Source organism: Melospiza melodia, chromosome 1 (genome assembly GCF_035770615.1).
Source record: "Melospiza melodia melodia isolate bMelMel2 chromosome 1, bMelMel2.pri, whole genome shotgun sequence".
Classification (NCBI taxonomy): domain Eukaryota; kingdom Metazoa; phylum Chordata; class Aves; order Passeriformes; family Passerellidae; genus Melospiza; species Melospiza melodia.
In genome coordinates, this window is record NC_086194.1 from 233,590 (window position 1) to 255,655 (window position 22,066).

The 22,066-nt window shown below is 53.9% G+C and overlaps 2 protein-coding genes across 6 annotated transcripts; both read left to right on the forward strand.

Annotated features, from left to right (window-relative positions):
• The first annotated feature begins 980 nt into the window (after positions 1–980).
• Positions 981–1,993, forward strand: LOC134428930 (late histone H2B.L4). The gene is made up of 2 exons (XM_063175987.1): positions 981–1,100; positions 1,757–1,993. Exons 1-2 carry the CDS (start codon positions 981–983, stop codon positions 1,991–1,993), a joined length of 357 nt encoding a protein of 118 aa, XP_063032057.1.
• A 7,359-nt stretch (positions 1,994–9,352) lies between these two features.
• ASB10 (ankyrin repeat and SOCS box containing 10) lies at positions 9,353–18,053 on the forward strand. Of its 5 annotated transcripts, none has more exons than XM_063160782.1 (6): positions 9,786–11,829; positions 11,861–12,820; positions 14,120–14,387; positions 14,861–15,365; positions 17,060–17,173; positions 17,409–17,735. In XM_063160782.1, exons 2-6 carry the CDS (start codon positions 12,598–12,600, stop codon positions 17,592–17,594), a joined length of 1,296 nt encoding a protein of 431 aa, XP_063016852.1. In that variant the 5' UTR covers positions 9,786–11,829; positions 11,861–12,597; the 3' UTR covers positions 17,595–17,735. The 5 variants fall into 5 exon arrangements, with proteins under 5 accessions (XP_063016575.1, XP_063016718.1, XP_063016778.1 ...); XM_063160584.1 differs by having other exon boundaries at positions 9,787–11,829; positions 17,453–18,053; XM_063160505.1 differs by lacking the exons at positions 9,786–11,829; positions 11,861–12,820 and adding an exon at positions 9,353–9,765 and having other exon boundaries at positions 17,453–18,053.
• Positions 18,054–22,066: the final 4,013 nt, after the last annotated feature.

Here is a 22,066-nt window from a genome sequence, read left to right on the forward strand (position 1 = left end):
GGAATAAAGGGATTCAGTGGAACACTGTGGGCTGCACAAGCAGCAGCAGAAGCACTGACTGATGACTAGGCCCCCAGGCTCACTCTTTGGCAGATGTGGTTTGCTCAGGCTGTGCCAGTATGATGTGTGTACCTGAGCAGGAGATTCCACCTGCCAGCACAGAGACTCCCACCAAACAAGGTGTGTTCCCCCACCACACAAGCATACTGGTGTCATCCCTTTATGAAATGGCTGCAGTGGTGTCTGCTGAAAGGCTTCCTTTTCTCTCCAACGTACAGAAAACCCTGTTTTGTTCATGTCCCTGCTATGCTGCTGCACGTTTTTCCTGGCTATGCCTAAATCCTGCGCCACATTTACCCTCAGTAGTGTAATCATTGGTTTCCAAGACAGATCAATCCACACCTGAGGTGTCAGCCCTCCACTGCCTCCCTCCTGACATTGCCTGTTGTGTGCAGCAGGTGGGATCCCAAGAGCAGGCTAGGTAGCAGGGGAAATTGGGCTGGGAGGATGTTTACAGTGCCATCCTTTAATCTCTGGACCTATGCTCCCTGCAGTTACTGCGTTTCCCCTGATGGCATTACCTGTTCCATAGAACAGATGTGATTCCATTTGATTCTGGAGTACCTTGAGTACTCCAATTCACAGTCCTGCACCAAAGCAAGATCCCTCCTTTCACCAAGCTCCTTTTTTACCTGGGCATGGCTCTTCTCTGGTAATGCTGTCCCCCGTAAATCAGATGCTTCTCCTTTTGCCCCTCTTTGCCCCGGTTACACTCAAACTTCTCAGGTCTGAAAGTTTAGCTGAATCTGTCACTTCCAAGCTCCTCTCAGGCCAGCTGCTTTTCATTTAGTGCAAAGTGGAATCATCAGCCGCAGGTGTGTACCTGTCCTGTTTCTTGGGGGCTGCAACTGAGGCAGGGTAAGTCTTGTGCTATATAACCAGCCCCACAGCACTTGCTGGCTGTTCTGTTGGGGATTAAGATGAGCCCAGAACCTTTGAAGAAACGTGGTTGTGCTGTTGCCTCTGGGGAAAAAAGATCTAAGAGGAAGCCAAAGAGAAAGGAAGCATTTTCAGTCTACATTTACAAAGTACTGAAGCAGGTGAGTAAATGTTTGTTTTCTGCTAGAAATTACTTTGTACAGAAGGTAACTCTGCCTGTTGTATGTTAGTGCCATAAAGAGCATGGAAAAGAAAAATCTGGGTTTCTGGAGAGATGGGGAAAGAAAAAACAGTGTGATTGCAGGTACAGGAGAGGCCCAGCTGAAGCTTAGAATTTGAGGGGGTGGATTCTAGGGGTAGTAGAGGTGGATCCAGAGCAGAAATTGTTTCCTAGGGGGAATGAGCTCTGGTGCTTAGCTCTGCCTGAAGAAGTAATTTCATGAAAGTCAGTACTGTAGAAATAGCTACTTCTGGCCCTGTGAGTAGATGTCTGGTGATTCTTGATGGGGAGATGAGAGCATGTTTGGAAGTGGCCATGGGTTTTCTAGGCCACAGTTGTCAGCATGAGCCTGTAGACAGGACTTGTCGGTGGGAGTATTTCCATCCCTCACAGCCATGTTTTTCCCGGGGATTGTGAGGAGGCTCCTTCCAGTGCAATCCCCAAACTCCTACAGCACTATGGGAGCCTGTCCTGAGTTTGCCCACGGTTTGAAACCCTCGGGGTGGCAGCTGCGGGTGCCTTTGGAGCAAAGGGGACGGAGCTGCCGCTCCCTGCAGGTGCTGGGGGGGACCCTGAGGCGCGGTTTGTGTCCCACAGGTGCACCCCGACCTCGCCATCTCGTCCAAGGCCATGAGCATCATGAACTCGTTTGTGAGCGACATGCTGGAGCGGCTGGCGGCGGAGGCGGCGCGCCTGGCGCAGTACGGGCGCCGTGCCACCCTCAGCAGCCGCGAGGTGCAGGCGGCCGCGCGCCTGCTGCTGCCCGGGGAGCTGGCCCGGCACGCCGTGTCCGAGGGCACCAAGGCCGTCACCAAGTACACCAGCGGCCAGTGACCCAGGGACCCCGGGCGCGCCGCTCCTCCTGCAGGAAAGGCCTTGGCTCTCTCTCCGCTCAGAAAGCGGAACCTCGCATTGTCTGCCTGCAAATAAAAAATGCATAGAAATACAGGGTGTGGCTTTAATCTTGGCATCACAAATTGTGAGACACTTTAAACTGTGGCCGTGGGGATTGCTTGGGAGGGCTGGAAGAGCAGCTGTTGTTTGACAACAACCATGTGCAACCAGGAGCAGGGACCACAGGGTGTGCCTGGGCAAAGCTGGGGTCGTTGTGGGAAGCATAGTGGGTTCTCTGCAGTTCTCCAAAATCCTTACTATGGCCTTCAGATTCCTGACTGCTAAAAGCTCTGCTGCCTTTGACTGTCCTGCTGTTCTTCAACTGCTTCCTAACTGTGGTGGCTCTTTCTGCCCAAGTTATCAGTTTATACTAGTCAGAATAGATGCTAAATCTCTCTGGGTCAATAGGATCAAATTAGCACTGGATAAAGGGTTCTTCTAAGGTTTATAAACTATTTTCAAAGCTGTTGTCCTTTGGTTGAGTTTTTTTTTTCTGGTGGGTAGTGCAAATGAGAATTTTTCCTTGTTAGCTGTTTTTGTGTATTGTTTTTGTTATTGCTGTTGTTTAGTTTGAGTTTTGCTGGTTTTGTGGGGGCTTTTGTTGGTTTGTTTTTTTTTTTTTCCTTCTGGTGAAAACTTTCGCCTTTTCTGGCATAGGCAGGACTGAAGAAAAATGAGCTCACTGACAGGAAAAAAACACACTTTTCTTTCTAGACACGTGGCCATCATCTCTACTTGCTTCCAGTGCCTTTAAAGAGAGCTTTATCTTGCAGGGCTCTAAACTGAGCTAGGGCTGGGTGTCCTGTGTTCTGCCTTGGACCATCATATCATGACTGACCCTCACTGCCTTTCCTTGATCCCCAAGTGCTTCTCACAGGAGGGATGCAGGGCCCTGAAGGGAGCATGGGCGCACTTCTGTCTGTCACGTGGAGCCCACAGGGCTGAGTGCTGTGTCCAGAGCCATAGCCCTGTGGTGGCTGCTTGGCTGCCCTGTAAGCACAGCACTTTCCTGGGCTGTGTGGGGATTCCTGCACAGAGCTGCTGCCTCAGGGTCTGTGCTGCAGTGAAGAAAACACGTGCTCCATGTTCTGGGTGCAGATCATGCAATAGTTTCAGTTGAAAGAGCCCTTAAAGCCCCTCCAGGTCCCCCTCCCTGCCACAGGCAGGGACACCTTCTGCTAGACCGGGTTGCTCCAAGCCTGTCCAGCCTGGCTTTGGAGGCTTGGGCATCCATAACTTCTCTGGACAACCTGCTGCAGTGCCCTTTGTCAGCTCCAGGGTGGGACTGGATGCCTGGTTCTAATGTCCTATCTTCACAGCCACTATCAGGGTGGGAGTACCAGGAGGAACCAGAGCTGTGTGAAGTGTCAAGGTGACAGCAAATGGGGCAATCCTAGATTTCCCCAGCCTGCTGCTGGGTCTCATGAGCTGTGACAGATGCTGATCTCTGGTGGGGGCCAGCCTGGGTGTGCGTGATGCTTCTGGGGAGGGCACAGGAGGCAGCAGCAGCACTGAGCATCTCCCCGCAGCTCTGACCCTGCTGCTGTGGAGTGGGGCTGGCTGGGAGAGAGCCAAGGGCTCTGCTGGGGGCTGTGCTTCCTTTTGGCTGCAGGACAGCAGTGGAGAGGGATCTGTTTTCCTCCCTCCAGCCCTGGTGGTGGCTGTGCTGTGGGAGAGGCTGTGTGCTGGCACCAGGGGCAGAGAGCTGTGGGGATGCTCAGCTGCATGCGTGGCTTGGAGGCAGGCCTGTGAGAGTCCAGCCCAAGAGTGGGAGGCCTAAGGTGAGGACAGGCAAGTTTTGCCTTGATCCATAGTTGTGGAAAGGAACTGGGCTCTAAACATACCTGAAAGTGAGATTAAAACATGAATGAGGTTACATGTTGGAAAGAAAAGCAATAATTCAACTTTTTTTTTTTTCTTCATAAAAGAGAAAAGCAAAGAAAAAAAGAAGGAAATCCCAAGAATAATTTTGAAAGGCACAGGAAAGGGGTGACCACCACCACGGGTCCAGAGCTGGCTTATAGAGTGCAACGGGGGAGATCTGTGTTGGTGTGATGGGTCTTTGCCTGTTGGGCTCCCTCTGAGAGCTGGCAAGCAAGCCAGAGAGGGAGCAGAGCCAGACCAGCAGGGTGAGGCACGAAAAGCCTCGTACGAGCAGCCGGGACAGCAAAGACTTTGTCGTTTTGTAGATTTTGCAGCCCCTGTGGCAGGTAAGGTACTTGCTTACAGAGGATATTGAACGTGCAAGGTCACAGCCACCTCCTGTCAACAGCAGGAATACTGAGATCCTCATCTTCGCTTGCCAAAATGTCCTTGGCTGCTCCTTAGCATCTGGCCAAGTTTGCCTGATGTATGAAAAGTCTATTACTTGCTTGCCTCATGTATCACCTACAAGCTCTTTTAATGACCAGTAAAGGGGGTGCCTCATTTTCTAAAATAAACCACTTTCTGTTCATTGTTGGAGGCAGTTCAAAACTTTAACTTACAAACCTTTACCTTTGAGGAGACAACGGAGAAACATTTCTTAGTTTTGACGCATTCACTACAGCTTCTTTCCCTTTGCAGCAGCTGCTCAGCCGCGCTCTGAGGGATGGGCAGCGCTGAGGAGCCCGGAGCTGCAGTTCTGCTCCTGCCCTGGAGATGGGTCCCTCTGCCTGCCTGAGCTGGGATCCATCCCTGCCGAGGGAGCGGGAGCCCGGATCGGAGCCCTGCCCGGGGACCGTGCTCGTTCCTCGGCCGGCAGCCCAGCTCGCTCGGCAGGTGCCTGGCTGGCTCTGTGGATAAGGTGCTGGTTTATGAGAAGTCAGAGGCTGTCTCCTGCAGATGTCTGATAGAGCATCGAGCACCGGGTGAGCCCCGGAGGAGTGAGGATTTAAAGCTGTAGGTGCTTGGTTCTCCAGTGCTTCACTTTTGCATCCTGCTTCGTGTCACGTCCCCCTCTTCCTCCCACTCCCAACAAAGACCTGAAGGAGGAGCTGGAGATTGAGCTCGCGTTCCTCTTACTAGATCCCCGCATTCCTCGGAGATGCGGCAGGGAGTGCAGATGCACGGAGGGGCAGGAGGAGGAGGAGGAGGTTGCTCCTGCAATGAGGCAGTTCAGCGCTGAACCTGGCCACACTGTCCCTTTCACGGTTCCCGCGTGAGGGTTTTCTCTCTTGCCGTGCAGGAATCCTGCTCGTTTCCCCGCAGTTAGTGCCCCTGGAGCTGCACAGGGTGTCACACAGGCTGCCTTTTCCTGAGGCCTCACCCTGTGTTTAGCTGATGAGCTTTGCTGAGAGCCGTGCCTCAGCTCAGCTGCTTTCACACCGGGCTTGTGGCTCCCGTGAGATGTGGGCAAAGCTGCTTTTAGGCTCTGCTGCCCGGTGACAGAGCACTGGTCACTGTGAGAACAACTCAGAAGTACTCAGGTTACACTACGAGCAAAACTTGGAGCCTGTGCAGGTTCTCTTCCAAAGTGTGCTGAGGCTGCCTTGCTCCACGGAGTCTGTCTTTGTCCAGATCTGCCTGTGTCCTCGCAGATCTCACAGCAAGTTTTTAGTGCTGCAACACTTAATCACTCTGTTGCATGTCCCTGGCCCCATGTCTGTGTTCTGACTAAGCTGTGCATGTCTGTGGGCTGGAAACATTTTTTTTCCTTTGTCCCTTTCTTCAACCTCTCAAAAAGAGCACTATAGTGCTGAATCAGTGTCCATGAAAATATCCCCAGTGCCTGTGCTCTGTTTTTTGTTCTCTGAGAGAGCAGTGGCTTAAGAGCATGTGCTCTTTCTCTCACACAGAGGAGGAACAGGAGACAGAGCATCCCTGAGGTCTGTCAGGAGGGCAGCAGGTTTGAGGGGAGGGAGCTTTTTGGGCAGTGGAGGCTGGCAGCAGTGAGCAGACCTGTGTGCATTCCCCTTGCCATGCAGTGTCCCTTGGCAGCCGTGCTGCCAGGTGGTGCTCTGGTGTCTCATCAGACACTGCTCCAAACAGCACAGGAGGAAAATGAGCTCCTGATGGATAGCCCTGGTGATGCCAAAGCTGTTAAAATATGAACCTCTGATGTACAGCTGGGGTTCCAGCGATGGACTCTCAGCCTCTGTGTGCTCAGCTGCTCGTGTTGGGAATGCTGCTGCTCTGGGTCATTCCCTTCTCTTCAGGCTGGGCTTGGCTGCTGTCTCTGAGGGCTGGCAGCTTGTGGTGGCCTTGGAATCCCTGCATAGAGGAAAGGAGAGGGGGAATGCTCAAAGGTCAGGCAGGCACTCCCCCATCACCAATGCACTGTTGCCTGAAGCTCTGTCACCCCTGATGCTGCCAGTGCTGTAAGGGCACCGAGCATCCTTGGAGCTGTCTCCACCTGTGTTCTCCCCAGCAAGGGTTGCTACAAAGAGTTTGTTTCCTTGGGATTTTTCTCTTTTCATGCTCTGTGTGCTCTGGATTCCCACAATAATGCTGCTTTCTTCATCTCCCCTGCTCAGGATTGTGCCTGGGGTGTGGGAGGTATTCAGACTAAGTGAAAAGGTAAATCTTATGTTGTAACCACAAACCACAACTTCCAGGGCCATATAAAGGGGGTCAGGAGGCATCCTTGCTCTCATCCTTGTCCTCTCCTAGTGCAGCCCTGCGTTACCTGATGCCATACTGGGCAGAGACAGGAAGACCTGCTGTCTGGTGAGGTGACCCTGACCTGGAGCCCTGGGGTGACTCACAGTGTCCCTGGTGCCTGGAAGCTGCTCTGGGGCTGCAGATCACTGGGATGGGGACACCAGGTGTGCTCTCACATGAGCAATGGGCTGGCCTGGGCTCAGCACGGGTACCACTGGTGCCCTGTTTGGCCTCTGAGGAAGAGGAGGAGGAAGCTGCCTTGTGGCCCCATGCCGGGTGTAGGGCTGGAGGAGAGGATGACATGGGCAGAGTGGCCCCATGAGGAATGGCTGCTGCAGGCCACACGCCGTTTTCCCATTAGTGAGTGTTTAGTTCAGCGTTTTAAATAATTGTGTCCTCGGAATGATATTTAAAATCCATTTGGGAGGCAATGAGGCGGGAAAGTGCCTGTACCATTGTGATGACGCTGCGCGGGCCGTGCCACACATGCATATTACAAACTCGTTACAGGCTCGTCTCCACGCACGCTGCTCCCTCCCCACAGCCTCCTTCTGAGGCTCTGCTTGCCTCTCCTCCACCATGGCTGCAGTGCTTGGCCCTATGGAGACATTTATGTGACAAGATAGACGTGGTGTCCTCTGGGGTGAGGGATAAGGCAAAGCCAGGTCACGGCACCTGGGTGCTGTCCATGGGAATGGAGGTGTGTGGACCATGCCTGGTGATGGAACTCTTGTTCAGGGCTCCTGGCCTTCACCTGTGATCGCTTTCTGACCAGCCCTTGACTTGTGTCACTGCAGGTTCCTGACCCTGAATCTGCAGGGCTTTCAGCTGGGGTGCTCAGGGCACTGTTGGAGTTGTGTCAGCTGTCCTGTGCTGGCTCTGAAGGTGAGGACAAGCCTGTGCCCCTGAACGTCCATGCATGAGCTGGAGGGACTGGTGTGAGGGAGCTGATGGAGCAGCAGCAGTGGTTCTGTGGGTGCTGGTTAGTGCTGGCTGGGAGAGTGGCCTTGCTGCTCTTTCTGTTTCTCTCTGACTGCTGTGTGGGCACCCTCAAGCCATGCAGGATGGAAATCCTCTGTGGGAGGACAGAGCAGTATTCAGTCCTTATCCTCTTCCTCCTGACCATCTTCAGACTCTCCTAGCCAGGGTCTCCACTGTGGTTTTTCTCAGTGCTGCCTTGTGACCAAACATTAGCGGGGTGAGGATGAAAGCCCCAGGTGCACTTACAGATGTTGTATTCTGACATTTGTCTCTCTTTCAGTGACCCAGCTGGCTGTTCTTCTGGCTAGGAAATGGATGGCTCTGCTGGAAATGAATAGATCTGCTGGCACCCTTTTCTCTGCCAGCAGCTGAGGACCCTCAGTGCCCTCAGTGTCCCTGTGGACTTTCCTGCTTGGCACCTGTGGGTGCAGGGTTTGGACATGCTGAAGGAGTCTGCTTGTGTTTTGCGGCTTTGGTGGTTGTTTTTTTTTTTTGTTTTTTTCCTTTCTGTGTGAGTTTTTTGTATGTAGTTTTGTGTTGATTGGTTTGTTTGAAGTGGTTTTAGGGATTTTTTTTGTTGTTAGCCATGGGAATGGGAGAAAACGTCCAGGGTAGCTGGTGCAGTCAAGGATGTGCAGACCCAGGAGTGTGAAATGCTGAGTGTGAGCAGGGGTAATGGGTGGGGGAGCTCCTCCCAGGGACCTTTCCTGGATGGCCTTGGGTGTGGGAACAGTGCTGAGTGAGAGGAGCTTGTTTGGGATTCTGGTCCCAAGCCCCTAGCTGGGTGAAAATGATGGCATTGGTTCCAGGAACAGCACAAGTTGTAAAGACAGTTGGAGAGGAACTAGGAGTTCTTAGTTTGTCCTCTTCCTCATGTCTTAGGGAATCCAGACTTCCTGTGCTCAGAGTTCCCCCAGTCAGGGCTGCTGCTCTGAGCCCTCACCTGGCTGGAGGAGACCGAAGCTCGAGTGTGGGTTCCACAGTGGAGCTGGACATGCAGCCACTGCATCCTTCAGGAGAAGAATGTGCTCCCAGCCCAGCACCAGGGCATGCTGCACTGGCACAGAGCAGCTGTGCTGTGGCAATGGGAATGTTTGGCATGATCCCAGTCCTGGGACTGGTTCATGGACCATCTTCAGCTTCAAGGCTCTCTTTGCTCTGCTCTGGAAACAGCTGCCAACAGGAACACAAGCAGTCTGGCTCCCTGTTTGACCAGCGCCTCCAGCCACACCATGAAGAACTTGGCCACAGTTTGGAACCAATGTGACAGTGTTGCACAAGGTGTTTTCCTCAGGGGTCCCCCCTCTGCCCAGCCCTGTGGGCAGCCAGCCTTGCTGCCCAGGAAGGGGCTGATTCCAGAGCAGTGTGTGGTACTGGTTAGGCTCTTTTGGCCCCTGTGGGGAAGAGCTCTGTCCTTGGGACTTTATGACTTCTGAGCCCGAGTCTGATCCAGGCCTTTCCCAAGTGCCCTCTCCCACCTACCTCCCTGCCATGGTTGCCCCACCTTGCTCTGCCTCTCTCTCAGTGGGAGCACTGTGTGGAGCAGGGGCTCTCTGCAGAGCCAGCAAGCACAAAGAGCATTCCAGGCTGCCTGCCACCCCTCTCTGTGCCTAGTCTGTGCTGGTGATTGCACCCAGCAGCTGAAAATAAGCTCTTGGAAGAAGGGGAGGTGGTGATGAGGAGCTGCCAAGCCAGGCTATTTATACTGGGTGATTCAGGCCTCTGCCTGAGTCCAGCCAGATGCAGGGGAGCTGGAACCCAGGAGCAGCCTGCAGAGGACAAACCCTTGAGCAAGAGGGTCTTTGCTGTAATAGCTCGTTCACTGTGTGACTCAGCCTCCTCTGGTGAGTTACCTGTGATGGACTGCACCTCTCCTCTCCGCCCTGCCCCTCAGCGTCGGCCGCAGCCGGCTCCCTGGAAGGATTCCTACAGTGTGAGCTCCCAGCACAGCCATCTCAGCCTGAGCCCACATGGCTGGGGGCACCAGCTCGGCCGCCTGGAGCCACTGCAGTGCCAGGACCTGCTGGTCCAGAATGCACTCTTCACTGGAGACCTGGACATGGTGCAGAAGTACTTCACCAAGAGCTCCGCCATCAATCTCATCATCGAGACCAGGGGCGATGCGCTGCGCTGGACCAGCAGCAAACGTGGTGGGTAGGAGGGACTGGGACATGCGGGGGATAGAAAATGCCCAGGATGGCGTCCAAGGATAGGGCTCAGGCACCTGAGAAAAATATTGAAAGGAATCCCCAGTGGTGGAAGAAGGACTTGAGAAGAACAGCTTTCGTGTGAGGAAGGAAGTCTCCAAGGCTGTACAACAGGTAGTAGCAGGCTTGTTGAAGGTGGCATGAGGCAGATCTACTGGGAAATAATGAGAATAGGGCCCCTGGAAGAGTTGCTGGAGAAGCACATCCTCAGGACTGTCCTGTTAGAGACTGCTGGGACGGATGTGAAATACCTGTGAGTGGGGAGTGTGCATGGGTGGAGAGGCACCAGAATGCTGCTCTGTTCTGTGACACAGATTTTACAAGGGGAGCAGAAATCCAGTCTATGAGAAAGATGGTGGAAGCAAGCTTTCCTCAGTGACAGGAGGCAGGAGCTGATCATTCTTGGTGTTTCTTTCCATCTGTACATCTCACTTGTCCATCTCTACCTTGTCCAGGCACATCTTGGGGCTACCATATATGCTTCCACACTCTCTGGTCCCTTTTACTTGCCTTCTCATCAGTATGGTCTGTAAGCTCCTCAGTAAGCAGTGCAGCTGGTGTGTGTGTCCAAGGCAGAGGTGTGCTGGGCAGCCTGGGTGTGCCCTTGCTCTTGCTGCTGTCACCTGGTGAGCTGGTGCAGGCAGACTCCCAGAATTTAGGAGCGTCAAGTGGGGAAGGCCTTTAACTGTATTTGTCCTGGTTTAGGGCAAATCTGGTGGAGAGCCTCCTCAACAGAAGGCTGGTGGCAAAAGCCACCCATAGGAGAATGGAAGAGCTGTTGACAAAGCTGAAATGAAAGCTCTGCTTTCCCAGGGGAGCAGGCCAAATGTCCTGGTGCTGAGACAGACAACAGCATTCTGTGGGGATCCACTTCAGCAACAGACAAACGGGGTGCGTGGGTTTGCCAATGCACATGCTGCTACTGGAGAGTGGGGAAGATTATTGACTGAGTTGCAAGATTTGTAAGACCCGGGTTTTGAATTGTTACAGTCTATTTAGAAATGAAATCACTGAAATCCCACTCACTTTTGTGTAAGTGAGATAATTAGTCAGTAAAATACGGACTGAGTGTGGTAACTCCTGTCTTGTGCCAGGCTGGCAGGCACTGGAGCAGCCAGGCTCTCTGCTGGTAAAAGTTTGTGCCCCAGAGAAAATGGAACAACGTGAAACAACCTCATGCAGAAATTTCTCTAACCAACAAAGTTTCAAGACGTGAAAAACTCAACCAAACAAGATTATTCCTCAAGCACAGAGCAAAAATGTGCTGCCAAATTTGTCAGATAAGAATACATAACAAAAACCAAAACCAAACCTTCATGCTACCTGAGGCTTGTCTCTGTATCTCACTGACCATGCAGGGACAGGTTCCCAGAACTCAGTGACCTTAACGCTAGGTTCTAGTGACCTTGTCCTTCCCAGATCACCTTGCTGGCATTTTAAGGTGCCCAGAGGAAGTGTAAACTGTCTGGTGTCACTGATACTTACACCACTTGCTGCCTCCCTGGTGTGTGACTGGGAACCTCAGGCTCCCATGGGATACCTGCTTATATCCTTGTGTAAATAGAGGGTCCCATCAGGTGGGAACATCTGCCAGGTGCTTCCCTTTCTTTACCTTTTTGTAGGTACATTTCTGTCAGACAAGGTGAAGTTTGCACACACAGAGCAAACTGGATGCTGTCAGCATAGGACTTGCTCATTTATTTTCATTACTGAGAAGGGTAAAGTTCCCTGTCTTACACTCGGCTCTGGTCTTCTGGTAATTGTTGCTTGGTGGTCTGTTGGGGTCACTTAACTGGTGTTTAGCTGCATGATCTGAGTAGTTCCATGACACAAAATTAGACTGAACTCCACTAGCCTTGCATGCAGTTTGACATGTTCTCTGGATCACATGGTGTGGCCAGTATGTGCACGGTGCTGATGCCAGTGAGCAGGGCACGCTCTGCTGTGACCCGGGTGGGCAGGCTGGCTGTGTGAGCCGAGTGGGCTCAGAGGAAAGCACCAGCTCAGGTGACAGCACTGCAGTGAGCAGCCAAGCCAGGGGAGTGTCTGAGGGCTGAAAGGGAGCACTAAAGCTGTGCAGGGGCTCTGTGCAAGGCTGGATATCAAGAAAGAGGAGGAAGTGGAGAGGGTCTAAAAGATAATTACCTCCAACTTTTCCCATCCTTTTACCTATTTCTACCATTTATTTGGCTTTGATTAAAACTAGCTGTCCTGTAGCTTATTTTAAAATCTTCCTAGTGCCAATGGCTCAGGTGCAACTGGTAGATGGGTGGCAGTGCTGGAGACATATGCGGAGCCAAGAGGTGAACAAAGGCTTGGAGATGTGTGTGGAGCTGCTGGGGTCATGCTGTTGTGGTCTGGGCAGCACTGGGCAATACACTGAGTAGGCATGAAACCATTTCCATCTCTATCGTCTTAGCAACGTTTCGTCCCCATTTCTACCCTTCAAGCTCCCCTGCCCTCCCTGAAGGTATCCCCTTCACAGCAGGGCACTGCTGAGGTACTGCTGCCTGAGTGGAGAGCCTTTATCAGCCTCTTGGCCCCAGCGTTTGGTCACAAGGTTTCCTGGAATAGAACAGCTGAGACTTCAGCTGTGCCCAGCCTGAGCCAGAGAGGGGTGTGATATGTTCCCCTCCCTGTGAACGCCCTGGGCTGGCAGGCAGGCAGGCAGACTCTCAGCCCAAACAAGGCTGCCGGTGGGGCTGTGCCTCAGAGCCTGGCTGGGTGCACCGGCAGCTCCTGTCCTGCTCTCTGGGGAGAGCCTGCTCGGGTGCTATGGGCAGCACCACAGGCGGAAGAGACGAGAGCCAGGAGCCCATCCGCACACGGCAGGCACATGGCCCTGCCCAGGTGTTCTGGCAGGCCCTGCTGGCTGGGGATCAGGGCACCATAGCCGAGATCCTCGGAGATCCTCAGAACAACCTGGGCGCCAGCATTGTGTTTGACAGCAGCGACCTGGAAGAGTGGAAGAATTACCGCTTCAACCCCCGCGGGCTGAGTACGGGGAGCAGCGGGGCTCAGCCTGGGCTGTGTGCAGTGGGGCATGGCTGCAGTGGGGCTCAGCCTGGGCTGTGTGCAGTGGGGCTTATCCTGGGCTGTGAGGCTCAGCCTGGGCTGTGTGCAGTGGGGCATGGCTGCAGTGGGGCTCATCCTGGGCAGTGGGGCTCAGCCTGGGCTGTGTGCAGTGGGGCACGGCTGCAGTGGGGCTCAGCCTGGGCTGTGTGCTGCAGGGCACTGCTGCTGGGGTTCTGGGTTACGGGTGCTCCTTGGCTTGCAGAGCAGTGGGAATGGGAACAAGAGCATGGGGATGTGGTCAGGTTCCCCATTGTTCCTTGTGGAAAGGGGTTCCTGTTTCTGAGAGCACAGGGTGCATCCAGGAACCCTGGTCCCTCCCACAGGGATTGTCTTGAGTGCTTGGGAGCTGTGGGCTCCCACTGCGGGTTGTGCCAGACTGACACAACATGGTTTAGACCTTTGAGATGGTCCTGTCACAACAGGACAGCCTGTGATGGCTATCACAACAGGAGTTAGACCTTTGAGACAGTGCAGTTTGAACCTGGCCCTGGAAAACACAGGTGATGTACTGCCTCTGCAAGAAGAAGCTGAGAGGATGCAGTGTGGAACACACCATGCAGTCTGGGATATCTCCAGCTCAGTTTGGGTAGGCAATAAGAAGCACAGTTTAAGGAGAATTTTCCCTGTAGCATCTGCAGGCTGTCAGCCAGCAGAAAGCACCAGCTCAGCTGTGGGTTGTGCTGGGTCAGCATCTTTGAGAGCTGGCACATTTCAGCCCCTTGCTCTCTCCTAGGCTCTAGATGTCCAGCTCTGCTGTAGCTTGTTGTCTGCACCCTGCTCAGGGCTTGTTTGAATCCCTGTGTGTGTGGTAGTTGTCTCTGACACATCTCTACAGCCTGGTTCCTTGTGCTCGTGGTGGTTCACACACAGTGTGTGGCCCAGCCAGCTCACTGCCATCAGCCCTGCTCATGCCCCAGACCCTCCATCTGCTGCACCCCTGAGAAGAACAGCCCCGCGTCCCCCCTGAGGCACAGGTGAAGGGCACGCTGCCCAGAGCAGCCTCTGCTGCTCCCTGGGGCTCCCTGTCTGCACGGCTGTGTGGCCTGAGCGCCTTCCAGGGATCTCTGCCTTGGGGCCAGTCCCAGTGCAGCATCTTGCAGGGAAGGGCCTTGATGTCCCCTGAGGGGAAACACCCGTCTCTCAGGGGATGTCCCTCAAGGAAAAGGGCACGTGTTTGTGCACCGCGGCTGGACGTGGCTGCCTGAGCTCTGTTTCCCCGCAGGACTGTGGTCGCTGAGCTACGAGCAGGAGCTGACCACGCCGCTGCACATCACGGCGGGCCGGGGCTACACGGAGTGCCTGCGGCTGCTGCTGCTGCGCGGCGCCGCCGTGGACCTGGCCCCGGGCGGCAGGACGGCCCTGCACGAGGCCTGCGCGGCCGCCAGCGCGGCCTGCGCGCGGCTGCTGCTCCGCGCCGGGGCCGACCCCGAGGCCGTGTCTGAGCAGGGCCACCGGCCCCTGCACCTCTGCAAGAGCTCCGACTCCATCGGGTGAGTCCTGCCTGCCGGGGAACAGCCAGCCTCTCGCCCCTCAAGGCTAGTCCCGTGTGGTAGGCTCCCTCCTCACCCCTGAGGGTGGGCTGGTGGGTGCAGAACGGGCTGGCCCTGGTGCCTGCTCCTGCACCCGGATCAGCCCTGAGCTCTAGCAGGTGACTGCAAGCTCGTGTCCTTAGCAGGCGCAGCTGAAGAGCCAGTGGTCTCACTGTAATGTTCAGGGTGTTCCTGCACAGATCCGCTGTGCGTGTGAGCAGGCACAGGTGTGACAACACTTGGGAGGTCTGTGCAGAGTTAGCTGCACAGGGTGGGCAGCATCTCTGCTCACCAGTCATCCCGGCTTAAAAACACTGCTCCAGTGCACGAGGAGCAGGGATTTTCAGACTCTGGGGAAAAGCTGGGATGGTACAGCTGTGGGAGCTGGGAGGTGGAGATGAGGAATGGCCAGCAAGTCGCCTTGGCCCACACAGGTGTGTCCAGGAGCTGCTGCAGCACGGTGCCAGTGTGAACAGCCAGACGGAGGAGGAGCGGGACACAGCGCTGCATGTGGCATCGCGGCACGGCCTGGCAGAGCACGTCCAGCTGCTCCTGCGCCACGGGGCTCAGCTGGAGCTGAGGAACAAGGAGGGGCAAACGCCGCTGAATGCTGCCTGTGCCCAGCAGCACCAGCCCCAGGAGATGGACCGCTACTACCGCGTGTGCCAGCTGCTGGTGGAGAGCGGTGCCAGCGTCAACGCCGAGGACCGCGACCGGCAGCACCCGCTGCACCTGGCCTGCAAGAATGCCAACGCTCAAATCGCGGAGCTACTGTTGGCCCGTGGTGCCAATGTCAATGTCATGAACTACGGCGGCAACACGGCCCTGCACAACATCCTGCAGGTGGCTGCCTACCGGCGGGAGCACCGCCCGGAGCTCGTGGTGCGAGCGCTGCTCAACCACGGCGCCGTGCGCGTCTGGCCGGGCTCCCTCCTCAAGGTGCGGGGACTGGGCGGGAGAGGAAGGCTGTGAGCAGCACCAGGGCCCCCTGGGCCCTCCTGTCACAGCCGGCCTTGTTCCAAGGCAGCCTGTTCGCTGCCCTGCCCTGTCCGGGAAAACTGCCGGTATTGGCATGGGAATCCCTGATGCTTTCTCCTGGGGTGTGTTTTGCTGTATTACTCTCCTGCTTGTCTGCTAAGCTGTGTAGACAGCACTCACCCCAGTTTCCATAATTACTTGCTCTAGAAATTGTTGGTCCTTTTCCTCTGGAGGTGTTTCTTCTCGGGGGCACACCCTCCAGCTCCTGCTGTCTCTGCAAAACACCCGCAGACAAAGGGTTAATTTCCTGTCTTAATTCCTGAGCACTGCATAATTACCCAGCCCGGAGATCAGCAGATTGCTCTCCCCTTTGGGAAAATACAGGAAAATCAACAATTAACACTAATTAATCTCCTATTAACGCCAGATAATGAGGATCACTGGTACAGCCAGAATAGACTCTGACAGCTACTGCTGGCCTGGGCCATGGGGAGTGGCAGCCCGGAGCCAGGGAAATCTGCCTCTGTGCAGCTTTGCCTGGGTGGGGTGCTCTCCAAAGGTTGAACTGTTGCTAGGTACACGGCACTGGTGTGTCACCTGCACCTACACCAGTGTGGGACACACCAGAGATGATGTACAAATACCTGTGAAGTCCTCTGCGGTTCTGTGCCACCCTTGATGTGGGCCCAGCACTGCTCTAGACACAGGTACAGATGTCTCTGCAGCCAAAGAGGCACAATCCTGCATCCCTGAGCTCTGGTGTGGCCCTTAAAAGAGGCATGGTGTGCTGTGCTCTGTCTGATCACAAAATGAATGCCAGTCCCTGCCCTGGAATGGCTCATGCTCTAACTACTGCAATGTGAGGTAAGGAGTCTGGTTCAAAGCAGTGTTGGTGTTTACAAGCTCCTTGCAGCAGTGAAGCTGGTGGGGATCATCACCCCAGCCATGCACGATGGTTTCTGTGTCTGAGGAGGAGCTGTGGGTTGTGCTGAAGGCAGCCATGCTGTGCATGTTGAGTGATGGCTCAGCCCTCCTCTTTGCAAGGAGGGATGCTCTGGTGCTCCATACCTGCACTGGTTTTTCTCTCCTGGGTCACAATGAGGGAAGGACAGGAGTTCACCAGATTTACTACATCTGGTTGAGCAGTACTTTAGGAGGTGAGTGGGACTTGCAGGATCTTGCCAAATGATGATGATCACCTGCTCCTGATGCCTGAAGTTTTAGCTTTCATATTTTCCAGATTCTGTACTGCATTAGTGTATAACTGAACTTTACATAAAGTGTTAGCAAGCTCTCTTCACAGCTTAGTCAGACAAAACAATCCCTTTCCAGCCCTAGAACCAAGGATACCATTCCAGCTTCAGGCCCAAAACCTGTAAACAACAGTGAATTGAGGAGAGCAAACTGGGAGGATGGGGCTGCATAACCTGGAGCTGTAATTGGACAATTAACCCCAATATGTAAATGGACCAAAACTTAGAAAAATATGACAACCCGTGACTCAGAGTCCATCTTGGGTGTAGGCTCAGGCAGGCTCTTGTACTGCCCAAGGTGCATCCTTTGAAGGCCTTTTAATCAATCCCTGCTTTATTCCTTGAGCACTGTCCAGCCCCTGTTCCAGGTGGCCTCTCAAGGCATCTGTCTGTCCGTGCCAGGTGCTGCGGTGCTGCCACAGCTGCCCGCGTGTTATCGAGGCCCTGGTGAACAGCTACAGCCACGTGCGCGTCTCCGAGGACTGGCTGGCAGCAGTTCCAGCAGAGGTGGTGCAGGTAAGGGACCCAGTGCTGGCTGCTGCTGAGGAACACGTGTCCAGGCCCTGGTGGGTTCTGCCAGGGAGGGTTGGGTGGCGCTGGGGCTGGCCAGGGGGGTTGCAGGCACAGGGATGGGGCTGTTGGCGATGGGGAGGATGCTCCATAGTGAGGCAAGTGGATGTCTGGTTCTACCTCTGCTCCCAGGGTGATATCTTCAGCTGTGCATGCCTCTGCTCCTTTTTTCTCTCTGTAGAAATACCCATGTTTCTACCAGTCCCTTTTCTCCCTGGGGCACAGACCTCGCTCCCTGCAGCACCTGGCTCGCTGTGCGCTCAGGAGCCTCCTGGAGGGCCGGCTGCTGCTGGTCCTGTCCCAGCTGCATCTGCCCAGTGCCCTGCACCAGTTCCTGCTGCTCGGCTTCGAGGACGTTCTCTACTAGGGGTGGCAGTTCCAGTCCTGCTGTGCCTTTCTGTGCACATGTTCCACCTGCCAGTGCAGTCTGTGCTTTGGCAGCTCCCCCCTTCCCCTCAATCCATCCTGCCTGGCCACATCAGCCCCCTGTGCCAGGCCTGCTGCTGGGTCCCGGTCCCAGCTAGCCTTTTGCTCGGCATCATGCACCTGTTTGGGAGTGTTCTGTTTGTCCATGCTAATCCAGACAGACTCCAGACTAACAAAAGGAGGTATGGGAATTAGGGAATTTTGTGGTACAAGGAGCGAAGACACTGCGTGGATCACAGGCTTAGTAGCAGGTTACCAGATTCCCTATCCCAAATCCAAACACCCTAGCCTGTACTAGGCAACTCTGGTGCCCTGGATGATTGCTGTGGTCCTGTCTTTAGTCAAGTTGCTTGGTCTGTACCCAAAGGTGTTTGGAATAAATCCTGTTCTTTATACCAAACCAACCTGAGCATGACTTCATTTATTTTAAGATTGTCCTGACAGAGCTCACCTGACATGCCAAGGGGGGCATGGCATGTGCACTCAGAGCTGTGCACCCACCTGCTTCTCAGAGGGAAATGTGTGGTGGGTGTTCAGTCAAGCCCCTTTCATGAAGGTGCAATGTCTGGGTTACCTGGCTCAGGAGCTTGGGGCAGGGTGGCTGTGCTTGTGCAGCACTGAGGACCTTGCTGCTGGTGGGAAGGAATGTGTCCTGGGACTGCTGCTCCCAGCCAGGGCACGGTGCAGGGTCACTCTGTGCAGGGTCACACTGCCTGGGCTGCACCACTCCCTCGACAAGGTGAAGGGAAATGTTTTGTCCTGCGACATAAGACACAGTTATGAAGAAAAGGAGGCACTATCCCTCCTTTAAGATCTGCTGTAAGCTGCATTACTGCCTCTGGCTCAAGGAATGCCCGAGCACCAGGGCTGTGGCTGTGGCTGGCACAGGTGTGCAGGGCAGTGGGTCCCTCCTCCTGCTGCACTTGCTCTGCCGGGCCTCTCTCCATGGCCACGGCCACAGCAGGACTCTGCAACATGCTGCTCTGAGGGGAAAGCTGTGTGACAGACCCAGGGGTGCTCTCTGCTCCTGCCTCTCTGGGCACAGGGGCTGTAGCTCTGTGCCCTCAGCCCTGCTGCTCTGGGGATGTGAGCCCCAAACCACACTGAGAGGTTGATCCTGCTGTTCCTAATGTGCCTGCACTGCTGATGTGCCACAGGAGGAATGCTAACAGGGATGTGTTCATGTGCTACAGGTGCTCACAGGGTGCCTGGAAGCACTTGTGCCTGCCTTTATGTAGGTGCTATTGCAGCATAGAGATGGTTTATCTCAGGATATGTGCTTTATGACACACAGGGTCAGAGAGGTGAGGTGTTGGCTTGGGGTGACCACAACCATCTGCAAAACTGGCATGAAATGTACAGGGGAGCCACTGTTTCTGAAATACGTGGATGATGGCCTGCCCTCTCACCATGGGCCAGTGGTGCATCTCCCGTGCACCAGTGTGGGGAGGGAGTCTGAAGTTACCTTCTTCCTACTGGCTGAACCTGCTTGTCTGCTTAGGTCATCTGTTTATGTGATCAGGGTTGGAGCTCTTGTTCCCAAAGTCTAATCACCACTTTAGAGAGTTCATTTTTAGCCAGATGATGTCTGTGAGCGAAGGACGAACAGAAACAGGAAGGTCTGCCCTTTCTGGTGGCAGCACAATTTGGGATTGCCTCAGCCTGGCCTGGTGTCCTGCTCTGAAGGCAGCCTGCACACCTGGACAGGTACACCACCCCTCTCTCCAACATTGTCCCTATGCCTGCATCAACTTGTGCTCAGTAATGGATGCTCAGCCATAGTAATACCTCCTCAGAACAGGGAAGAGTTGAATTTCACAGTTGGCTTTATTTTGCAGTTGTTACTTGTGGCTGTCAGGCTTACAGCTGCTTCCTGGGTCTCGCTGGTTGCTTTGCCAATTTTGAGGCTGATGGAGGCAGCTCCAGCTCCTCCAGTGGGAAGAGGTGAACACACAGGGTCTGGTTTCTGCAAAGGCAGGGGCAGACGGAGCTCTGGCACTCCCTGGTCCTTCCTGCATGGAGGTGGCCCAGACAGGCACCTGCTGCAGTGGAGGACCCACCGTGGGGCTGCAGGTACATTTCCAGGGCTCCTCCTCCTTTCAGAGCCATCAGATTTGCAGACAGAGCATGCTGGTGTGCCTGGAGGGCTGAGGTCAGGTGGGTGGAGAGAGGAACAGGCCATCCCTGGCCACATATCTCCAGAAACTGAGTTTTGTCTGTGCTCCTACCAAAATTGAAAGGGGCCTGAGTTCATTATGCATAAGGATACTCCTGGATAACATTCTTCAAGGAATGTGAGGCTGGTAGGAAAAAGGGAGAACCTTTTACAGCATGACCAACGCAACTGGTGGGAAAAAACTGAACTGAATCAAACCAATCCACCAGAAAAGCTTCTGGGAATTCTAGCCCTTTGGCAAATGGAAACAATCAGAAAGGTTCAAGCTAAGATGCAGGCTGACTGCAAATGCTCTGACTTCAACTCAGCTATGCTAACTGATTAGCAATTGATTTTCAAAAACATGTACAATAACAGATTTTAAAAGATTTAATGTTCCAGAGCACATTCTGGCAACTCAACAAGCTTTGCTATTTTCTCAGGTTTCTGAAGGGGAAATTCCTAATGCAGCTTTGGATGTACTCGAGGGGACAATTTTGCCAAGGAAATTTAACCATCCTGAGTGGGAGGGCTGTGGTGTCTGCTGAGCACACTGAACCTAGGGGGTTGTTAGCACAGGGACACGTGGTTCTGGTGTGTTTTTATCAGTGTGCTGCAGGCACGGGCAGCTGCCAGTCCCTTCTGTGCCCTGGGTTTGCTGGAAATGTCTCTTGGGCACAGGCTGGTGCTCCTGCTCCAGCATCCACCCGGGTTTGTCAGCGGAGCAGTCATGGCAGGACGCACCCTTAGGAGTGGCTGGGGAGATGTGAGTCCACTGCTGCATTTTCAGCGCAGCCATTCCAGTGGTGTGCTCTGGAAAGAGCCATCCCAGCTCCAGACAGGAGTTTCCATCCCAGCTGCAGCCACTGGGTCCTGCTGTGACCCTCCCTGTGCAGCCAAAGCCCTGCCCATCCCTGGGATCCCTTCTGACAGACAGCCAGCACACTGCAGGCTGCCCAGCCTCAAGCACCTGCTTGACTCTCACTCAGTTTTTCCTGTTCCTCAGTAAAGAGCATGAGAGGCCGTCATGAGGGCTAACAGTAAGGTACTTACAGGCAAAGCCAGCAGAGAAAAGCTCTTTCCCAGCATGTCTGTACTCACCCTGAGTTGTAACCTGCTTCTTAGGTAGTTTTGAGTCCAAAAAGCATCTTTGTAGTTTTTGGCTGTGGAGAGATTTTTTTTTTCTGCCACAAATTTGACCAGTCACTTTTGGGAGCTTTGATCATTCTGATATCCTTATGGGAAGGAGAGAAGAATTGCACAGTGCATTGATCACCTCCCTCTCTTTATCTTTCTGCTGTCACTGTTATGTTTCATTTGATGCCATGTAAGAACATATGGGCAACAATTTTCTGTTTCTCTTCATCATACAACTTAAAACTACACAGATCTGTGCTATTTCTCCCCTTATTTGGGCTGGAATTGTGTTCAGTTGTGCTGTTCCTGTGTGGAAGCTGTCACCCAGCCCTGACTCCACACACAGGGGTTCCCTGGGCTTTCCTTGTTGCAGTGCATCCCCTGAGATGGAGGGAGGACAGCTGTGCACAGCTGTGCACAGTGTTTGTGTGGGGGCCGTTCTGCTGGGCACTTGAGATCACACAAATGCTCAGGAGCCCTGGGTCCGTATTTGATGGGGTTTGCGCGTATTTGATGGGGTTTGCCCATATTTGATGGGATTTGCCCATTTCACAGCCCAGCAGGAGGCCTGGGCAGCGATGCCCTCCAGCCAGTGTGTGCTCCATGGCAGATGTTGCAGCCTCTGATGTTGCTTAGACCTGTTACACCCCTGATACTGTGCCTGAATTACAGTGAAGCCCCATTCCTATGTACATACTGCACCTTACACTGCAACGCAACCAACCCGGCTGTTCCCCAGCCTGGTGTTTGCAGCAACCCAGATCAGGTTCTCTTGAGCAAGTGCACCTCTTACTTTTACCATCCCAACAATTCACTTTTATCCATTCCAATAATTTTATCAGCAATTGTTTTTTGTTTCTCCCTGATTGCTGATAGCATACAGCACTGATATGTGCAGAGAATAGCACTAGAGAGACACCTGTCAAAGGCTGTGCAAGATAAGTCTCCTCAGCCACCCAGTTCTTTTGGATCTGTTCATACTGAGGACATCAACTGCAGCATACAGCTAATTTTTCTTATTAGAATGCCATGCAGAACTTAGTCAAATGACTTACAGATTTCTAAGCATGCCCCATCTCTCTCATTAGCTCTATCAAACTTGTACGCTTATAAAAAAAAGT